Genomic DNA, 18712 nt, shown 5'->3' on the forward strand with positions numbered 1-18712 from the left:
AGGAACGCCATAGAAAGTCTCGTGAAGAAATTAAAAGTTTTTTATTTATTTCAACGCGAAATTTTGAAGAATTATAAGGACAAAATGTATTTTAAGAACTAGAGAGGCGCCCCAGAAAGTTTCTGAGAAAATTAAAAGTGTTAACGCAAATGTTGGTAGACTATAAGGACAAAAGGCATTGTAAGAACTACAAGGGCACTCCAGAAGGACTCGGAGTCTATTTTGATAAAATCTTTTTCACTTCAACATGGAAAGAATAAAGGGTCAGGGTTCAGTTGTCTAAAAAACAAAGGAACATCGGCGCCCCTGGAGGCTCGCGCCCTGGGCGGACCGTCCCTCTCTCACCTCCTTAGGTACGCTACTGGTTCCATTTAACCCTTTAGGGACGATTGGGTCACTCGTGACCCATAGAGAAAATAATTTTTCCTGACTACCTGAAGTTATTTCTTTCTAATGTTTGTACATAATCACGAAGTAGAAAGATGTAGAAATCTAGGATATTTTTTGCAAATCTCCAGCTATTTGCTATATAAAAAATATTTGAGCTCAAAAATAACGAATTTTCAAATTTTCACGTTGGTGCTTGAATTTTAATATTTTTAGTATTTCTAATTTTTTTTAAGCAAAAACCTCTTAAGACTAGAAACTATAATAACTATACATAATATTTCTCAACAAAGTAAAAATTATAGTTTATTGGTATTTTCAGGAAAGCTTCATAATTTTCATGGGTCATATATGACCCAATCGTCCCTAAAGGTAAAAAAAAACACCGAATCTGTCACTAGTGGATTTTCCAAGATTTGAGGTTAGAATGTTTCATGTTTTTGTTTATGTGTGCGCAAAATAGTCTCATTGATAAGGAAAGACGGATGCCACAAGTAATGCCGCCACCCTATACATATCTTATGTTGAAGTGTTCTTTTTTAATTTTGATAAGAAAGTTTTTAAGTATACCAAGAATTAAAAGTCCCCGTTCTTTCCCTACCCTCTCCTATTTTATGTGGTTCGCGAAAATGAAAGACGAAGAGTGAAAAGTATATTTCCTGGGACCACATAAAATTCACTTTAAGACACTAATACAGAGGATCCACATGTATTTTCAACAAGAGGGAATTACTCTGGGGACGACATGATTATTTTTAGCATTTCGATCTCTGTTGTATCACTTGCGAAATAGGCCAATAATACACTTCTTGAAGATCATTCATTGCAAACATATATCGGGTGGATAGATTGATGGAAAATGGACCTAATAACTAGTATCTCTATATTAAAAAAAAATCTATTGAAAATAATCTTACCATAATTTGCAACAAGACTGAAGAAGATGTAAATCATTGAGGAATGTTGGAAATTGGTTTGAGATAGAGCAATTGAAAACGTCTTCAGAATCACATTTGCACGAATGTAAGGAAGAAAAATCACGTAAAATCTTTGCTAATTGATGGATTTGTAGCACAAATCTTTTCAACAAATGTGCTAAACAGAATGATCATGATTTTAACGATGAAATCTTGCAGAGAGTAATCCTTTAAAAAACAGCAAAAAAGTGCTTTTCGTGGCAAAATACTAAGCAAAATCGTGAGACAAACTGAGTCAATTGACGATACGACAAATTTGTCGACCAGAAAAATTATATAAGATTTTTCCCTCAATGAAAATGTACCATGTAGTTGTGTGAATTGAGTGCTGAAACGAATAGGTAATTGCCAGTGTAATCAAACTCACTGTATTATCAGCATTCGTTCATGGCTCTGTTTGTGCCGCAAAAAAATGATAACAATAATACTCATGTAATTCTCCAACGCAATTGAGAAATTTTCACCTAAATCCCCTCATTTTCACCCACAATTTGCTAATATTGTACAGTAAACAGAGTTATTTCAGTGATTTTTAACGTTGTCTCAGTGAATCGTCTACAAATTCAATTGCGTCGGAAAACAGGCATAAAATATGAGATTATTACCCTTTTGCATTATTGGCACCGGATACTACATTACAGAGTTATTTTTATAACCTATTAATATTCTTTTTTAATAATAATAATAATAGGATTTGTTTGCAAAAAAATACTAAGCAAGAGTGAAGGTAAAAGCCTTATTGTAAGTCAACTTACTTAATTAGAATGATTTCTTAAGAAATCGATAAAATATGTTGATGTATAAATTCCGGAATATACTAGGACCGGTGGCAGCCAAAATCCCGAAAGCCAAAATCCCGGAAGCCAAAATCCCGAAAACCAAAATCCCGAAAGTCAAAATCCCGAATGTTCAAAATCCTGAAAGGGATGAAATTATATGGAGGAAAATGTCTAGAATAATTTTCCAAGACACAGAAGATTTCCCTTTGCCTCCAGAAAGCGCGGGTGCAATTGTGGGAGTAACTATGACACTTTTGGGATTTTGTCTTTCGGGATTTTGCCCATCCGGGATTTTGGCTTTCGGAATTTTGGCGTTCGGGATTTTGGCGTTCGGGATTTTGGCTTTCGGGATTTTGGCGTTCGAGATCCTAGCCTTTCGAGATTTTGGCGTTCGGGATTTTGGCGTTCGGTATTTTAGCTTTCGGGATTTTGTCCATTCGGGATTTTGGCGTTCGAGATCTTAGCCTTTCGAGATTTTGGCGTTCGGGATTTTGGCTTTCGGGATTTTGGCCTTTTCGGGATTTTGGCTTTCGGGATTTTGGCTTTCGTGAGTTTGGCCTTCGGGAGTTTGACCGAGATCCATAAGTTTGGAATTTAAAAAAAAGGATTTTTTTATTTTTAAAGTAGAGAACTTTTAAAAATTTTGAAAATTTCCATTTTTTTTTTAATAAGCCAAAGTAATCACGGATCCTATATTCTACCCTTGTTATGATGAACTCTAGTAAAAATCAATTCCAACTTTAACTCTTTTGAGACTACACGGCATATAAAAAAAATATCTAAATAAAATATCTGAGCGCACGATTTATTCAGTCTAATATTTTACCGCACCTAAAATAAAATTCAATAAGATTTCAAAAACTGAATAGTAAAAATAAGAAAAACATCTAAAATTCAGATTATATAGAGGAAAGTGACCTGGGGTGGCATGATAACTTGTTTTCGATACTATCGACTATCGATTCTGAAAAATTTAAGCAATGGCCGCACTTCCTGTAACTAATATAGATTTTTATCAACAGTCACATTCTTTTAAGGATGTCACAATGAATGGCCCAACAATACGAAAAAGTCGATTTTCACTTCATCTAATAGATATAGATTTATCGATACAATCGATTCTATAGTGTCGAAAAGTTATCATTCTACTCCTGCCTTTGAATATTTAAGTTTGTCTCTTTATTTCCTAAAACAAGTCTTCTATTATATAAACTGTTATAATTACTATTACCTATTTTCTATTAACTTTGTTTGATAAAAGTTTTTTCTTTGGAAAATAAGAGATAAATTGAGCAAGAAACTCTTTATGAATTGATCTTAAAAAATATGCCTAAGAGACTCATTTCTGTTAAAAAGAATAAGAAATCTAGTCCATATTATTGAAATAATTCTCATTGATATGATTTTTGCCACTTTTTAAAAAATCGGCATCACACCTGTTTGAATTTCACTCCAAAATCACCCAAAAATTTGATAGTTATTTAGAAAAAAAAGAGGGTGCGATTAACTTTTTTTCCTCAGAACTTTAACACTTTTTAGGTGTAAAAATATATCAATATTTTTAGTGTTAAATTTACATCTTTTTAAGAGCAAAATTAACATGAAAAAGGGTAACTTTAACCCTTAATATACCTAAAAAAGTAATATTTACACCGATTTTGGATCAATTCTGCAGGGTAAAATTAACATTTCTGGAATGTTATTTTAACTTTTTCGGATTTCTCTCAGTGATACAAAAAATATTAGGTTGATCAGACTTACAGACCACCCACACCACTCACTTAAATGTCCGTCCCTATTTTATTTTTCGTTCACAGTATTTGGTCCACCTTAATTCTTATAATTCCTTGCCCTTCCAGTTTCTTCCAAAGTCTACTTCACATCATCTTGTTCGTCGAAACGACATTTTTTGTCTTTTTTGCATTGTGTAATGTCTGGAGTATGCAAAAATTAAAAATTCACAGAAACTTGAGGACTAAAAGGAGTGGCCGAAATTAGAAACTAACCTCAAAATTTGGTACAGTCACCCTAAAGCGAAATTATTTTGTCAATTTTATAGGGGAAAAATTCCATAAATTTTTAATTTCTTCTTTTTCTAGAAGTTGTAAAATGATACGAGAAAAAAACAGAAAGTACGCCTGAAAAACGAGCTGGAACTTTAGAAGAGTTCTTGAAGGGCAAGGAACTGTGAAAAATCAGTGTGTCCGAAATATTATCCAAAACAATGTCTGCCACTTAGTTTTAAAATGCAATTAAGAACGATTTTAGAGGAAACAAAAACGATAAACTATTTAGAACACTGAGAGAAATCCGAAAAAGTTAAAATAACATTCCGGAAATGTTAATTTTACCCTTCAGTAAATGTTATCGTTTTTAGGTGTATTAGGGGTTAAAGTAACACTTTTTCATGTTAATTTTACCCTTAAAAAGATGTAAAATTAACATTAAAAAATGTTGATATATTTTTACACCTAAAAAGTGTTAAAGTTCTGAGAAAGAAAAGTTAATCGCACCCTCTTTTTTTCTCAGTGAAGGTTCCAAAAAACACTCTTGTAAAAGAATTAACAGAAAATTTGAATTTGTAATATTTTTAATATTAATATTTTAAACTTAGAACTTTTGGTGTATACATGGAACTATGTCGAAATTTTGTACAGTTTCCCTAATTTAACTAAAACAAAATTATCAAAATTGTTTAATAATTTTTGCATACATTGTCATTGCTCATAAATAAAATTGAAAGAGGCGCCTATAAGAGTATTTTGGCGCTTCCACCAGCCTTCACGGATCAGTTATTCTTCTTGGGGCGCTTACTGTAAAAAATTACACAAGATCAATGACAAGGTGAATAAAATAAATCAAATTGTGGACAATTGAATTATCCAATAATTTTTTACGGAGAATATTATATGATGTAAAATTGATCTTATTTTTTTTGTTTGATAAATATGATGAGCGTCTCCTTGAGAAGATCAATACAATATGCGGAGCAACATCTGGTATTGTACCTCTCTTAAATACTATATGTATTTTCGATTTTGTAATGATGAATTAGAGCTTTCGGACATTGAAAAAAAAAAGAAAATATGGACACTTGAGAAGGAAAAAAACAGCCAAGAAGTGATTTTTCATCACAAGATAGTTATATTTATATTTTTTGAGAGAGTGAGATGAAAAAGAGAGAATGACGTGCCCTCCCCCGTGCAAAAGAAATCAAGACAAGACTCATTGCTAAATATTCTCTCAATACAACACATGCAAATGTTGAATGATAATATTACGGTGAAAGTCGAGAATTGTGCACAAAAATATTCTTGGTGAAGAGAAGAAAAAAATCAAACTTTTACCTTGCAAATTGTCTTTTTCCATTTTTAGCACAATTATAATCTAAATAAATATTATTTAATCTTACAACATTCAATATTAAAAAAATATATATATCAAGAGAAGTGTTGAGTTAGATCACATTCGCAAAATTTAGATTTGTGACACTTTAACTTTTCAATCAAGTTCACGATCAATTCTCTGATGAAGTTACACTAAATCTAAATCACTTGCATTTGCATGAATGTGATTAGGACACTTTATCTTGCTGTATTGCGACGACACTATTGAAGATGCTATGCGAGATGCCGAAGAGAAACGGAGTAATTCAGCGTTCAAGTGCGTGTTGTGGAGAAGCCGATGTTCTTGTTCTAAAATTAAATATTAAACGATGACTGGTGACTATTTTCGTGGGGACATTAATTGGAATCTGTGATTTTTTGATCGCGGAGAAGGTAAGGAGTAAGTATTATGCAATCCTTAGATGGTCCTGAAGACCTCATATTAGATACTAATTAACAAAATTATTAAAATCTCCTGAGAATTTAGAAAAAAAAAGAAATATTTAAGTGAAAGCCAAAATTATCCGGTGATATTGGGTTCTCTTTGAAAATTGGCGGGAGATTTGCTTCCGGACCTAGCAGCGCCATCTTTTATAAATCCCAAGCTTGGAGGAATGAGGTAAAGAAGTCAGCTGTTTCCGAAAGAAAGGCATCCAAGTGGGTGGAATTCGTCGACCAGAATGTCCCTCTACAAGACGAGGTGAGATGTTTTCTTAATTTTATTACAATCAGAACCCTTCTATAGTCTCTCTCTCTATTTACTTTAGAGTGAAGGAATTTGAGACTCTATTGGCAAATGAAGTGATTGACCATACGAGTCTGAAGAGACTTTGCTTCAATGGTAAGAAATTCCCGATATTCCAAACTACTCTCAAACCACTTTTCAATTTTTATATTTATTTATCTTCTTATTTTCAGGCATTCCGGATGGTGGAGGTTTTAGAGCAATTTGCTGGCGTCTTCTTCTTGGATATTTGGGATCTGAGAAGAATACATGGACCCAGACACTGCAAAAGAAGCGACAGCTTTATCAACAATTTATTGATGAGATGGTCATATCACCAGGAACTTCTGGTGACTCCTCATGCTCTGACCATCCACTGAGTGATGGCCCAGAGAGTGCTTGGAGTACATATTTTAAAGACAATGAAGTACTCCTGCAAATTGACAAGGATGTTAGGAGACTCTGCCCGGACATATCATTCTTCCAGCAAGCCACAGAGTTTCCCTGTCAAGTTGTTGTGAACAGCAATGGGGAGAGAAGACTTCACTCACGTGTAGCCCCATCCAAACTCTCTTCAGCGAATGTTGAAGGAAAATTTGGTATGACAAAGGTGAGATTGTTCTTTAAACTTTATATGCATTTTTCTTGTTTTTTCTGTTTAATATTTTTAAATAATTACTTTCATGCATTACATGAAAAAAAATCAGCAAGTAAGTATTAATACATTTTCAATATTTTTGAAAACCAGTGATAATCCCAGATAAGCTTATGGTAGCTGAGATTCTTTACAAGTAACCTCGAAGTGCTTGCACCTTAGGGTGCTTGCAACTCGTAGTGCGTGAAAATTCATTTATGGATTGAATGAAGGACAAAACAAAACTTTTGGTTGAACTGCCAAGGATACAGGCAAGCAAAGTTATTGATTGATAGACCTTCAATGATGTGGAGTAACTCTCTGCTCAATCTGAAGAGGACATGTTTGAGAATTCTAGGGTGTCTTGTATCCAGTGAGCTTCACTGCACTTGATTCCACGGGAATGGGACTGACAACCTCATCCCGTACAAGAAAAATAATAATGCATGTCTAGAAATCCCCTTGCGGGAAGACCTTGTTCCTTCATGGAATGTGGTGCCAGCATTATTATTATTTGATAAAATGTCCCAGGCTTTAGTAATTGCTCGAACTCGTAGATGCTACACCTCAAAAGTACTTTCACATCATTTACTATTGACCGGTTCTCAACCAATTTTAACCGATTCATAAATATCGCAAAAGATCCCCCAAAGTAGTTTTAATAGGAAAAGATTAGTTTTTCGTACGAAAATTACTAATCAGTTCACAACCGATTTGAAATGATTTATAAATTATTCAAAACATTGTCCAAAACACACAATTAGTTATAACCGATTGGAATTGGTTCAGTTTTATCGGAAATTTCAAGACCTTTCCAACGAGCCAAAACATGATACCATTCGGATGAGAAATACACTCTGTGGAAAGTGGTCTGCCTTTGAACGAAAAATGATGTTCAAAATTTGAGATTTTTTTCAGAGTAAACTACAACATGAGTTTTACTTTTCACTACACCAAAATATTCTCTTGTTCATTAAGCTTCTATGCTTACCCCATTCAGGACTCGCAAGTCCTCAGTTTTTCCTGGTGAGGAACTTAAAAATGTTATGTCGATATATTCAAAGGCAGCCTGCATGGTCTGCCTTTGAATGTGGTTAGGCAGCCTTTGAATCTTAATTTTTCACTGAGAATATTAGGTCTGTAACATTAAACGGCCCATAATTGATTAGCATGAACCCTAATGCACTCAATAAAACCACCACTGTAGTCAAAAGTCATTATACAACAACATTTTTTACATTTTTCTGAAGCACTGTTTTTCACTTGAAAATTTGTAATAAAACGCCATTGAAGTTGACAATTGTGAGTTTGAAACATCTCGGCCGGAGCAAGATAGCATTTTATAAGTATTTGTATGACATTCGTCAGACCAAAGTAGGAGTTCTATTCTGCTCCCGGACAGGAAGCTGTCAGATGTTTCAATGTATGGAAAAAGAGGATTCAAAGGCACACAACATTAAGATTCAAAGGCTGCCGCAGAGCAATATTTGCAAACTTTTATCACTCACAAAATTTGTCTCATCTGAATCAAAATGTATTTGGAGAAATACCATCAAAGAATAACCTTCTATGACTCACAATAGAAGATTTGTTTGAAAAATTTTTTTGATTATGAAAAAACACATGAATTGTGGAACATCAAAATTACAGTTTAGAGGTCAGATTCGTTTTTTTGCCCTAGCACCTAGAAAATAAGAGCTAGGGTCTGCATTTTTTGATGACTTGTGAGGATTATGAACAGCTATCTAATAGTTAATAGAAAAGAATTTATGCTTTAAAGAAAAGTGAAAAAATTACAATATTCAAAGGCTGCCGCATTCAAAGTCAGACCACTTTCCCCTAGATCCTTTTTAATTTATGACTTTGAAAATCTGTTAATCGGAATGATTCCATGGTATTTTCGTATAAGGACGAAATATCCACCTGGATAATATATAAAAACCAGTGATAAGCTCAGATAAGCTTATGGTAGCTGAGATTCTTTACAGGTGACCTCGAAATGCGTGCAACTCGGGGTGCTTGCAACTCGGAATGCGTGAAAATTCGATTGTGAGTTGAAATTTGGGGGTAAAGAATCGCGTCGAGTAAACTGTTCTCGGCAGTCGAAATGGATGAAATTGGCTCGACGCGATTTCTTACCCCCAAAATTTCAACTCACAATCGAATTTTCAAGCATTCCGAGTTGCACGCATTTCGAGGTCACCTGTAAAAAATCTCAGCTACCATAAGCTTATCTGGGCTTATCACTGGTCATTTTCAATTTAAATAGTCTGAGTGGGGAAGACCAACAAAAGAAAAAAAAAAGTTCATTGAAATCGGTTAATAAACATAAGTGATAGAGTCCGGTCCATATGGGTATAGTAAGGGTCGGGGTACAGTGGGTTGGGGTAGAGACGGATGGGATCCATTATTAGAAAGATCGTGCTCTCAGATACAATAGGCTAAAATTTCATCGAAATCCCATTATTATAAATACAGAAAATGCAGTCCGGTCAAGACATTTTTGATTATAGCTCGGGTCAGGGAACATCAAGGGAGGAGTGCGACCCACCGTTGGAAAGGCCTCGACCCCAGCTACAACATATTACAATTTAAAGAAAAAGAATTGTCTAGTTTTCGAAATATTCGAAGTCGATTAATCGATTTTTCGATTAATCGGACCTTCGATTAAATCGGATAAAATTGGGGTGTCACAGGGGTTGTAGTGCTCCACGAGAGCTTTCCAAAGCACCAATTTTTTTTTGCATTCCGATAATTAGAAGCGGAGATATGACCATTCAAAAATTCAATTTTTGACCCCCTCTAGCTCAGGTCAGGGGGGTCGGCGGGGTGAAGTTTGGTATCGATCGAAAGCTCTTAGGCCCAGTTATAACATACTTAAATTTGAGATCGATCGATGCCATAGGGGCTGAGTTATCAAAAAAACAAAATTTGGCGGTGTTCCAAAATGGCGGAAGGGGGGTGGGAGGTGGATTTGACATCATCAACTTCTAGCGGCCCAATGACTTTTAACCTTTGCCGAAAACCGCTTGTCGATATCTCTTTCCGTTCTCTCTCCAGAAGTCGAAATGTAACGGACGGGACGGGACGGGACGTCCACGAAAATCGATTTTTGGCGCACATGATTTTCGTGTTCTATGAGTGTCAAAACGTGTACAACCAAAATTTGGGCCCGATCTGACGAGGTCGGATTTCACCTGTGACCACAAAAGTTGAGATTGTAAAGAATCTCAGCTAAAAAATATCCAAAAATGAGAAAAAATCGCATATGGCATTTTCTAGTAATGCTAAAAAAAAACATGGTTTTTGAGGGTAAGGGAAACAATTGGGACAAATTGAGGGGCATGTTAATGGTTCCTGGGTAAACTTATAGGGGGTTCTCCAAAAGGTCCCAAGTCTGTCTAACCGTTTTGGCTCTAGGCTTGTTAACGGCCAGACACACAGACGGACAAATAGAGTAACATCATTTCTCAGAAGGGAATCTCAGTGGCGCAATAGGCAAGATCGTTGGCTCTTGGGCGGTGAGATCTCTGACTCGACTCTCATAGCTGTGAGTTCGAGTCCAGGCCCGGTGCAATCAACTGAATGTCGAGAAAAAAAGACATTTTTCACTGTGATAAAACGTAATAAAATGTACCGCCTCTGCCCATAAACCTTCAGGAACACGGGGATTAGATTTAGATTTTTGGGGACGAGCGTACCCAAAAAGTTTGAACAAGTTTTATGAAAATTTAAGAAAAAATTGTTTTTCGAATTTATGTAATCTGTAATTGTTAGTTATCATACTTATTAGCCCCGAGAGGTTTTTCCTTATTCTGGTCTAGAAATATCAAAAAAGTCACAATATCTGCAAGGAAGCAGAAAATCGAAAATTCACGATTTTTGACCAAGAATAACTTAGCTCAGGAGTTAATTAGGATCCTGCAAAAAGTATTCTAGATTTGGACATCCTTATAGTTTGTAATCATCTACAAGAATCGGATTTTTATCGATTCTAAATAGTCCAAAAAAAATCTTTTTTCCATGGGTACCCAGAGTCCCAAAGGAGACGAAAGAGTTAAACTCGGATCATAGAAGCTGAGATAACAAAGATTCTCACTAAAATGATTTAGATTGAATTTTTTTTGTGAATTATATTGTAATTTTCTATAATCATAATTCGTTAATATAATATAAAAAATCTCTTTTAATTATAACAAAAATTTCAAGAATAGAAATGTATCTTTTTAAAACTCAATTTCTAGATAAACCTGATAACAAAACGTGCTCAGGAGAATTATGAAGCAATGGAAGAAGGCTTGGAGGCCCATTGGGAAGTGGTCCAGAGAATTCTGTTTATCTTTGCAAAACTCAATCCAGGAATAGGGTATGTGCAGGGTATGAACGAGATTATCGGACCAATTTACTATGTCTTGGCTTCTGATCCCAATATTGTGTTCAGAGGTAGAAAAAGCCGAAAAAAAATCCTGAAATTAAAAATATTAATATTCATTTTATCATATTTTTTTGAAGAATTTGCCGAAGCAGACTGTTTCTTCTGCTTTACGGCCCTCATGGGTGAGATACGGGATTTTTTCATTAAGACTCTAGATGAATCTGAAGGAGGAATTAAGGCCATGATGAACAAAATGACAAAATTGCTTGAGGTGAAGGATATTGAAGTGTGGCAGAGATTGAAAGATCAGGAACTCTATCCCCAATACTATGGTTTCCGATGGCTCACTTTGCTTCTATCCCAAGAGTTTCCCCTTCCGGATGTCGTCAGGATTTGGGATTCTGTTCTGTCTGATGAGAATCGGTTCGAATTTCTCGTTCATATCTGCTGTGCTATGATTATGTGAGTATTTTTTTTATTTTATTAATAACACCTTTTATTAAAAATTTTATTTTTTTCTCTTAGGTTACTCAGAGAACAAATATTGGAACAAGACTTTGCCAGCAATGTGAAACTTCTCCAAAATTTTCCACCAATGGATATTAATATAGTTCTATTGAAGGCAACAACACTCAAATAGCTTCATGAAGCTTCAAATCGAACACACAGGAAGTTTATGGGATCTCTTCTAAGAAATCTCTTTGAAAAACAAAGCGAATTAATATTTTTTTTACACTAAAAATGCATTTTTGTATAAAAACCTTTACAACCCGCCTTGAAAGGTGTGAATTAGAAATATAAAACTTCTCAAATCATGACATTTTACTTTTTTTTACTGCTTTAAGAGAGAGCAATTATATAATACACTTTTTTCAACTTGTGCCGCGGCTAGAGGTCAAACGGTAAAATATATCAACTTCCGGTCTTCGACGACCCCCCATAAGTCAACATTATTTTGAAATGTTGATCGTGTTTTCGAAATCGATTATTCCGAAAACAGCTCTTACGATTTTATTTCATTTTTGGATATGTTTCTGATTTAGAGATAGTCAAGACGAATATTTCGTCCTGGGACACCTATGTTCGAAAACCATTTCAATATCGAATTTTCGAACATTAAAGTTTAAGCACCTTGGAGGGCCCATTTTTCAACCGATTTGCTTAAATTTGGATTTTTTTGAAACGTCTTGAAAATTTCAACCTGACGGCATCGGACTTAATCGGTCATAAATCGGTATAGTACCCGTTATTGATGTATCTTTTTCAAAAATATATGTTTTTTTTATTTCTTCGAAAGCTTGTGACACAGTCAGGGGCCATATGGCAAGAGATATCGACGACCCCCACATAAGTAAAAATTATCTAGGACCCCCCACTCCCGTCCTTCCCCTCCAAAATCATGTTTTTTGGTTTATTTCGAAAACGGCTCCTACGATTTTTTTTCATTTTCGAAAATTTTTTTGAGATATTCAAGGCGAATATTTCGTCCTTGGACACTATGTTCGAAAACCATTTCGATATCGAATTTTCTAAGATCACAGATTAACCACTTTGGATGGCTTTTTTTTTCAACCAATTTGCTTAAAATTGGATTTTTTTAACCCGACTGCTTCGGACTTAATCGGTAGGGGAAACTGGGGCAAAAAGTCACAAATCGAAAAATTCAATATCTTCCAAGGTAAAAAAGATACCAGCCCAATTTTTTTTCTATTGATAGCCTCCATAGACTGTCTTCAATGTCATAAGTTTCTTAGAATTCGAACAGGGAATTTAGAAAATAAAAAATATTGAAATTTTTAGTCCTATTTTTAAAATATTTTCCTTGCAGAATATAACAATTATTACCTACTTATTTTCCAAAATTGATGCAATGGCGAATATTTTCTAAATAATTTGGATTTTTTGAATACGAATCCGCTATCTATTTTACAATTTCACAAAGGTTCTTTTCTCCAGAAATCCTTTTATTAAAAATGGCCACTTGGGGTAAAAAGTAACAAAAAAGCGAAGCAATTTCTGAAGTCTCACGGCGAAAAGAAACGTCATTACCATGTCTCGCCGCGAATCAAAATATGATAATACCCAATGTCTGGTAGGGTGGAATCACCAGTTCTCGCCAGTGCCCCACTTCTCGCCACTTACATTGAAATCGCTATTTTTCGCAATTTATGAAGTAAATGAGTCGCATTTTTTTTGTATTGTTTCTGCTTCTACGCATAGAATCTAAAAATAATAATTATTCGTTTTGGATTCACGATTTTGATCACTTTTTAGAGCAATATTTTAAGCAAGTGCATCGAATCCAACATCTCTTACCAAATGTACTAAGTGTCGTCAAATTTTCATCAGGCCAAAAATACGTATTTGGGTAAATAATTTGTCTATTGAATATTTAATTGCACTTGTGGCATACATAAAATTTGTATTTAGTCACTTAATATTTCATTTTATATTATTTTTGTATAAAAATGAGGCATGGCGAGAGTTGGTAATATTCTGGAATTGATTTTACCACCTGTCGCCATATCTTTTCAATAGGCGGCGCTAACTTTACTTCGTACATTCTCAGTTGTCAAATCTGCATTGTTTACTTTCTGCAAAAGCCCCATAATTTGATTTCTCAAATAAAAGTGAAGAAAAATCATTTAAAGAGAGTAATAATAAAGTGATCACAAGGAAAGAGAAATGGTGAATGTATTCTTTTCATAGCATTGCCTAAAATAACCGAGTGTGGTTCTTTTCAAGTGGGTGGCGAGAAGTGGTTACAAATTTTACAAAACTGGCGAAAAGTGGTAAAAAGTGGCGACGAAATGGTTATTTTTGCATTATTAATAAAAATCAGTTTTTTAAGTAGTCCAGCGTTATGTTCTAGGATTATTGTTTTCACGTATCTAGAGCCAATACATCTAAGTAACTTTGTGTCAAATTTGACTTATCTTGTAACAAGGATTCCAAAGTTATGATTAAATGAATTTAATTTTTTCCTAAACATGGCGATAGCCGGTTATTCCACCCTACTATTTGCCCCAGCATTTTGAGAATGGTCACTAAATTACCTTTTAGAAATTGGTTTGATAAACGTATTTCCTTACAAAATAGAGGAAAATTACTTTCACAAAGTTGTAGAGCGGTAAACTTCCTATAAAACTGCGCTAATTAGAAATTTTTGAAGCGCTCGAGTAGCTTGTAAAAAAATAAAATATGAGTTTTGTGACTTTTTGCCCCAGTCTCCCCTAGCATAATTTTCTTGGATTTAATTTTTATTTTGACGACTCAGAATATAAGTCGAACAACTCGATTTTTTACAAAAATCGTTTTATTCGCTTTTTGGATACTTCTACTTCTCTCTACCTTCCCTGTGAATATTATACTTGAAAGATAATTATTTTCAAAGTTACAGAGATTTTAAATCTCAAAAATCCTATACTATGTATGTTAAATCTTAGTTTCAAATCGCTCTCCTGTAAAATTTGCCTATTGCGTGTTATTCGTTTCATATTCTGAGCGATCGATTTGTTTGTGTAGCTTTTTACTCATGCTAAAATATTCTAAAACCTACTTTTCCTAAACAATTTCTTATTTCGGGATAGCTTTTCATTTATCAATCAATTTATTAGGTACTGTAGATGCAGGTGACCTTGTCCTCCATGGGTGATTTTATCGCCCTCTTGTTCGTAGACTTTTCTTTAATTTTAATGTACTGTACACTGTCGCTAATTCGGCTCTTTTAACATCAGGCTACTTTTTAATTCGGGCAGCAGTTCAATTTGAAAAACGTTTATTGACATTTTTGAAGTTCGATTATGATTACACTGTGCAACAATTTCAAACTTTTTTTTTGTTCCTGGGTTCTTATGCTATTTTTTCTATTGCTAGGGTCAAATGATTTACGAAAATACTTATCATTTTGATTTCATTTGGATTTTGCGCCTGGTATTTACGAAAAACGGTTTTTTCCGTTTTTTGATACTTGGGTGCCTATATCTCCGAATCTGCTGAACCGATTTATTTCTTACTTTGGAACAATTTGTTGTCCTTTACATGCCCGATAAATCCTCTGAACAAATGAAGTTCGTACAACTGACACCAGGGGCGCTGTAGTCTCATAAATGTCAGAAAACATGGGAAAATCGAACTTTTTAGCAACTTTGATCAAAAATATCTCGAAAACTAGGACTGTCCCTAACAATCTGTTTTGTGGGTTTGATAGAGAATTTAATCAGCTACATTTTCGTTCATGTACAACTTTTCTCTCAGATTATTTTTTAACCTCGATATTGAGGTTCAAACGAAAAACGAGCACTCAGCCAACTAAAGAAAAACTTAACTATTTCGCAAATTTTGACTTTTCTTTTCAAGTTTAGATAACCCAGAGTATTATTTTCACTTTTCTTACAGTTGTAGGACTTTATTAATACTTATTGCATTATAAAATGTGTTTAGATATAATACAAGGTAATAACTCAAACAATATCTTCAGTAAGATTTCAGTATTATTTCAATCTCAAAAGACTATTACAAAAAAGGCATATTAACTGCATATTGCAAAATTTTAAATATTTCAAAGAATATTTCTTGTTAAATTGACGTTTTAGAATCAATAAGTATCTATTTTACCTTTTACATACCAGTTACATATGGAAACTTTGCAAAAAATCCTTTTTCTAAATTCATTTCTTTTTATAATTCTTTAAAAAAAATTCCTACATTTATCTACAATCCTACAATTTTAACCTCATAATTACGTGATTTTCGTGGAAATAAATCTAAAACTAGTTTTTGAACTTATAATTGTTACTTTATGTATATCACATATGTTAAAGTTTTATAGAAGTTTCCAAGTAATAAAATAATATTTAAAAATTTAAAATGTCATATAAAAATCACCATAATATCGATATTTAAGTATTAAATAATATAATAAAAGCTTGTACTGCCTAATTGTGAGGAAAGAAAGCAATAACACTCGAAATTGTGAAGGATTTATTAAGTTGACTGAATGCTCATTTTTCGTTTGAACCTCAATATCGAGGTTAAAAAATAATCTGAGCAAAAAGTTGTATATGAATAAAAATGTAGCTAATAAAATTCTCTATCAAACCCATAAATCAGATTGTTAAGGACAGTCTTAGTTTTCGAGATATTCTTGATCAAAGTTGCTACAAATTTCGATTTTTCCATGTTTTCTGACATTTATGGGACTACAGCGCCGCTGGTGTCGGTTGTACGAACTTCATCTGTTCGGAGGATTTATCGGGCATCTAAAGGAGAACAAATTATTCCTTAGTGAGAAATAAATCGGTTCAGCAGATTCGGAGATATAGGCACCCAAGTATCAAAAAACGGAAAAAACCGTTTTTCGTAAATACCAGGCGCAAAAACCAAATGAAATCAAAATGATAAGTGTTTTCGTAAATCATTTGACCCTAGCAATAGAAAAAAATAGCATGAGAACCCAGGGACAAAATCATCGTTGCACAGTGTTATCAAATTAATTAATGTAAGCAAGTATGCTCAAATTTGCCATGCTTTGTCTCAGTTGTGATGTTATTTTGCACTATTAAGGGACTTTCATGAAAGTTACAATTAATATGAGCATGTAAACTTAATATGAGTATGAAGGTAAACAAAAAATCGTTTGGACGTTTCGGTCCCAAATGCCCGAATTTGAGAGAGTCTACTCATAAAAAGTATGCAATAGAACTTGGAAAACAACTGAATTTTCTTGGAGAAGATAAAACATTTAACTTGACACTTTGTCCCAAATCTCCCCGATTTGGGGCAGTGTGGGACACAAAAAGGGATGTTTGGGACGCATTTTTTCTCGAATAATTTGCATTATTGGAGTATATTAATTAATTTTAAATGCTATATTAAAAATATTTCTAACAGAAATAGACATATTTAATCTTTTATTTCATACTTAAAAATCAATATCAATCTTATTTTGTACAGTAGAGTCATTTTTTGTCAATCAGCTATTTAATGTATTTTCTTTTTATTTACCATCCTAGCTTTCTTTACTTTTTTATTCTTAATATTAGAATTATCATCATTCAAATTGCTCAGGCGAGTAGATTCTCTAGGACACTCTTAGTTTTAAACTCATTGACGGATTCCTGTTTGATTTTACGACAACAGCGTCGTAGTTGTTTTTCCTTATTTCTCTGAATAAGCTCTCACCTTGCCTTTTGTAGAAAACTTGTGAGATTTGTAGAAAATAATTTTTAACGGGATTGGGCAAAGGCGAATATCCTTAGGAGAAGAATTTGTTAGTTCCCAAGACATTGATGGTTTAATTGTCTCTGTAGTTGGAGACAACTGCTCAACTGGTAAACTTTGCACAAGAGGGAGAGTTTCAGTAGAAACTGGGCATTACACTTCATTTTGACAATAAACAATTGCACATCACCGACAATCTTGTCGAAAATCAACGTCCCATTCATCCCCTTTCAGGTGCCTCAAACATCCCCGCGTGTAGTTTTGGTCTTTAAAACCTTTAAGTAAAATACAAGAGTGTATGATCACGGAAACTTTTTTTTAAAAATATGTTCCCGGATTACACTGCTAGCTAATGAAATAAAAAAGTTTTTATTATATATCGCTGATTTAAAATACAAAGAGCAAAACTAAGAAATCAAAATATACAATTTTTATCAATTTTTAAGAAAGTGTTAATAGAAATAAAACAATAATACTGAGGATATCCATTCTTTTAGTCAAGATACATCTTAATATTGCCTACGATTGAGTAGTGGTCAAATCCCGTTTATTTAAAAAAAATAATGAAAAAATCGCCTTGTCACACAGTACCCCTGTCTCAAACCTCCCCGGTCTCATCCGTAAATTGGTACCTTTCTCGGAATTATATTTTATTTGTTCTAGAACCTACTTTTCTTAAGGAATTTCTTATTTTGGAATGTTTTTTTCTTTTATTTATCAATCAATGTAATCGAAATTAAAGCGTAGTATCTACCCAAAAAGCATGCATAAAGATAATACACGAATAGTTTTTTCTCGTGAGTTCGAGCACACAGCAAAGCTGGGACGCTTTGCTATCTCTTTATTTTTCTGTTTTAAGTTGTTGGGAAAGTTTCTCTTGAAACTTTTTTGGGAATTAAAATGTGCATGAGAAATTTATTTTCAGAGTTTATTAAAAAATAAAATATAGTAATCTTCGCTTTTTAAAAATTGTCCTCACAGAACAAAAATGTTGTCAATTGGGCAGAAAATTTCCAAGTTCTTGAAACCGATGGGTGGTAATTTTTACACTATTCGCTTGGGAATGACCATTAGGAGTCGTCCTAACGAGTCCTGCTTCGAAATACCATCTAAAGGGCTTGTTCTGGGAATTTATGCAGACGAAGATGATCTGTATGATCCGGGAAAATTGACACAGGCTGCTCAAAAGTACAATACCGTGAGTTATTTAATTTTTAGAAATAATTTC

General features: G+C 33.9%; 3 protein-coding genes across 4 annotated transcripts in view; 2 read left to right on the forward strand and 1 right to left on the reverse strand.

The window, feature by feature from the left end:
- LOC129801446 (titin) overlaps positions 1-5792 on the reverse strand; it is a 19823-nt gene extending 14031 nt beyond the window's left edge. The window contains exon 1 of one of the 2 annotated variants that reach the window (XM_055846508.1): positions 5491-5792. In XM_055846508.1, the coding sequence (XP_055702483.1) occupies positions 5491-5512 (22 nt within the window). In that variant the 5' untranslated portion in view covers positions 5513-5792. Of the gene's footprint in view, positions 1-1304; positions 1631-5490 lie in introns of those variants that run through there. The other variant, XM_055846507.1, reaches the window with a different exon arrangement.
- Positions 1-18712, forward strand: part of LOC129801501 (cytosol aminopeptidase-like) — a 39754-nt gene that overhangs the window by 14100 nt on the left and 6942 nt on the right. Inside the window, exon 2 of the mRNA XM_055846613.1 lies at positions 18466-18682. Within this exon, the coding sequence (XP_055702588.1) occupies positions 18473-18682 (210 nt within the window). The 5' untranslated portion in view covers positions 18466-18472. The remainder of the gene's footprint in view (positions 1-18465; positions 18683-18712) is intronic.
- LOC129801547 (TBC1 domain family member 13) lies at positions 5775-12080 on the forward strand. Its single transcript, XM_055846758.1, has 6 exons — positions 5775-6229; positions 6297-6370; positions 6448-6863; positions 11132-11330; positions 11400-11724; positions 11788-12080. The coding sequence occupies exons 1-6, from the start codon at positions 6210-6212 to the stop codon at positions 11900-11902; spliced, it is 1149 nt and encodes a 382-aa protein (XP_055702733.1). The 5' UTR covers positions 5775-6209; the 3' UTR covers positions 11903-12080.

The sequence above is a fragment of the Phlebotomus papatasi genome, chromosome 2 (assembly GCF_024763615.1).
Source record: "Phlebotomus papatasi isolate M1 chromosome 2, Ppap_2.1, whole genome shotgun sequence".
NCBI lineage: Eukaryota > Metazoa > Arthropoda > Insecta > Diptera > Psychodidae > Phlebotomus > Phlebotomus papatasi.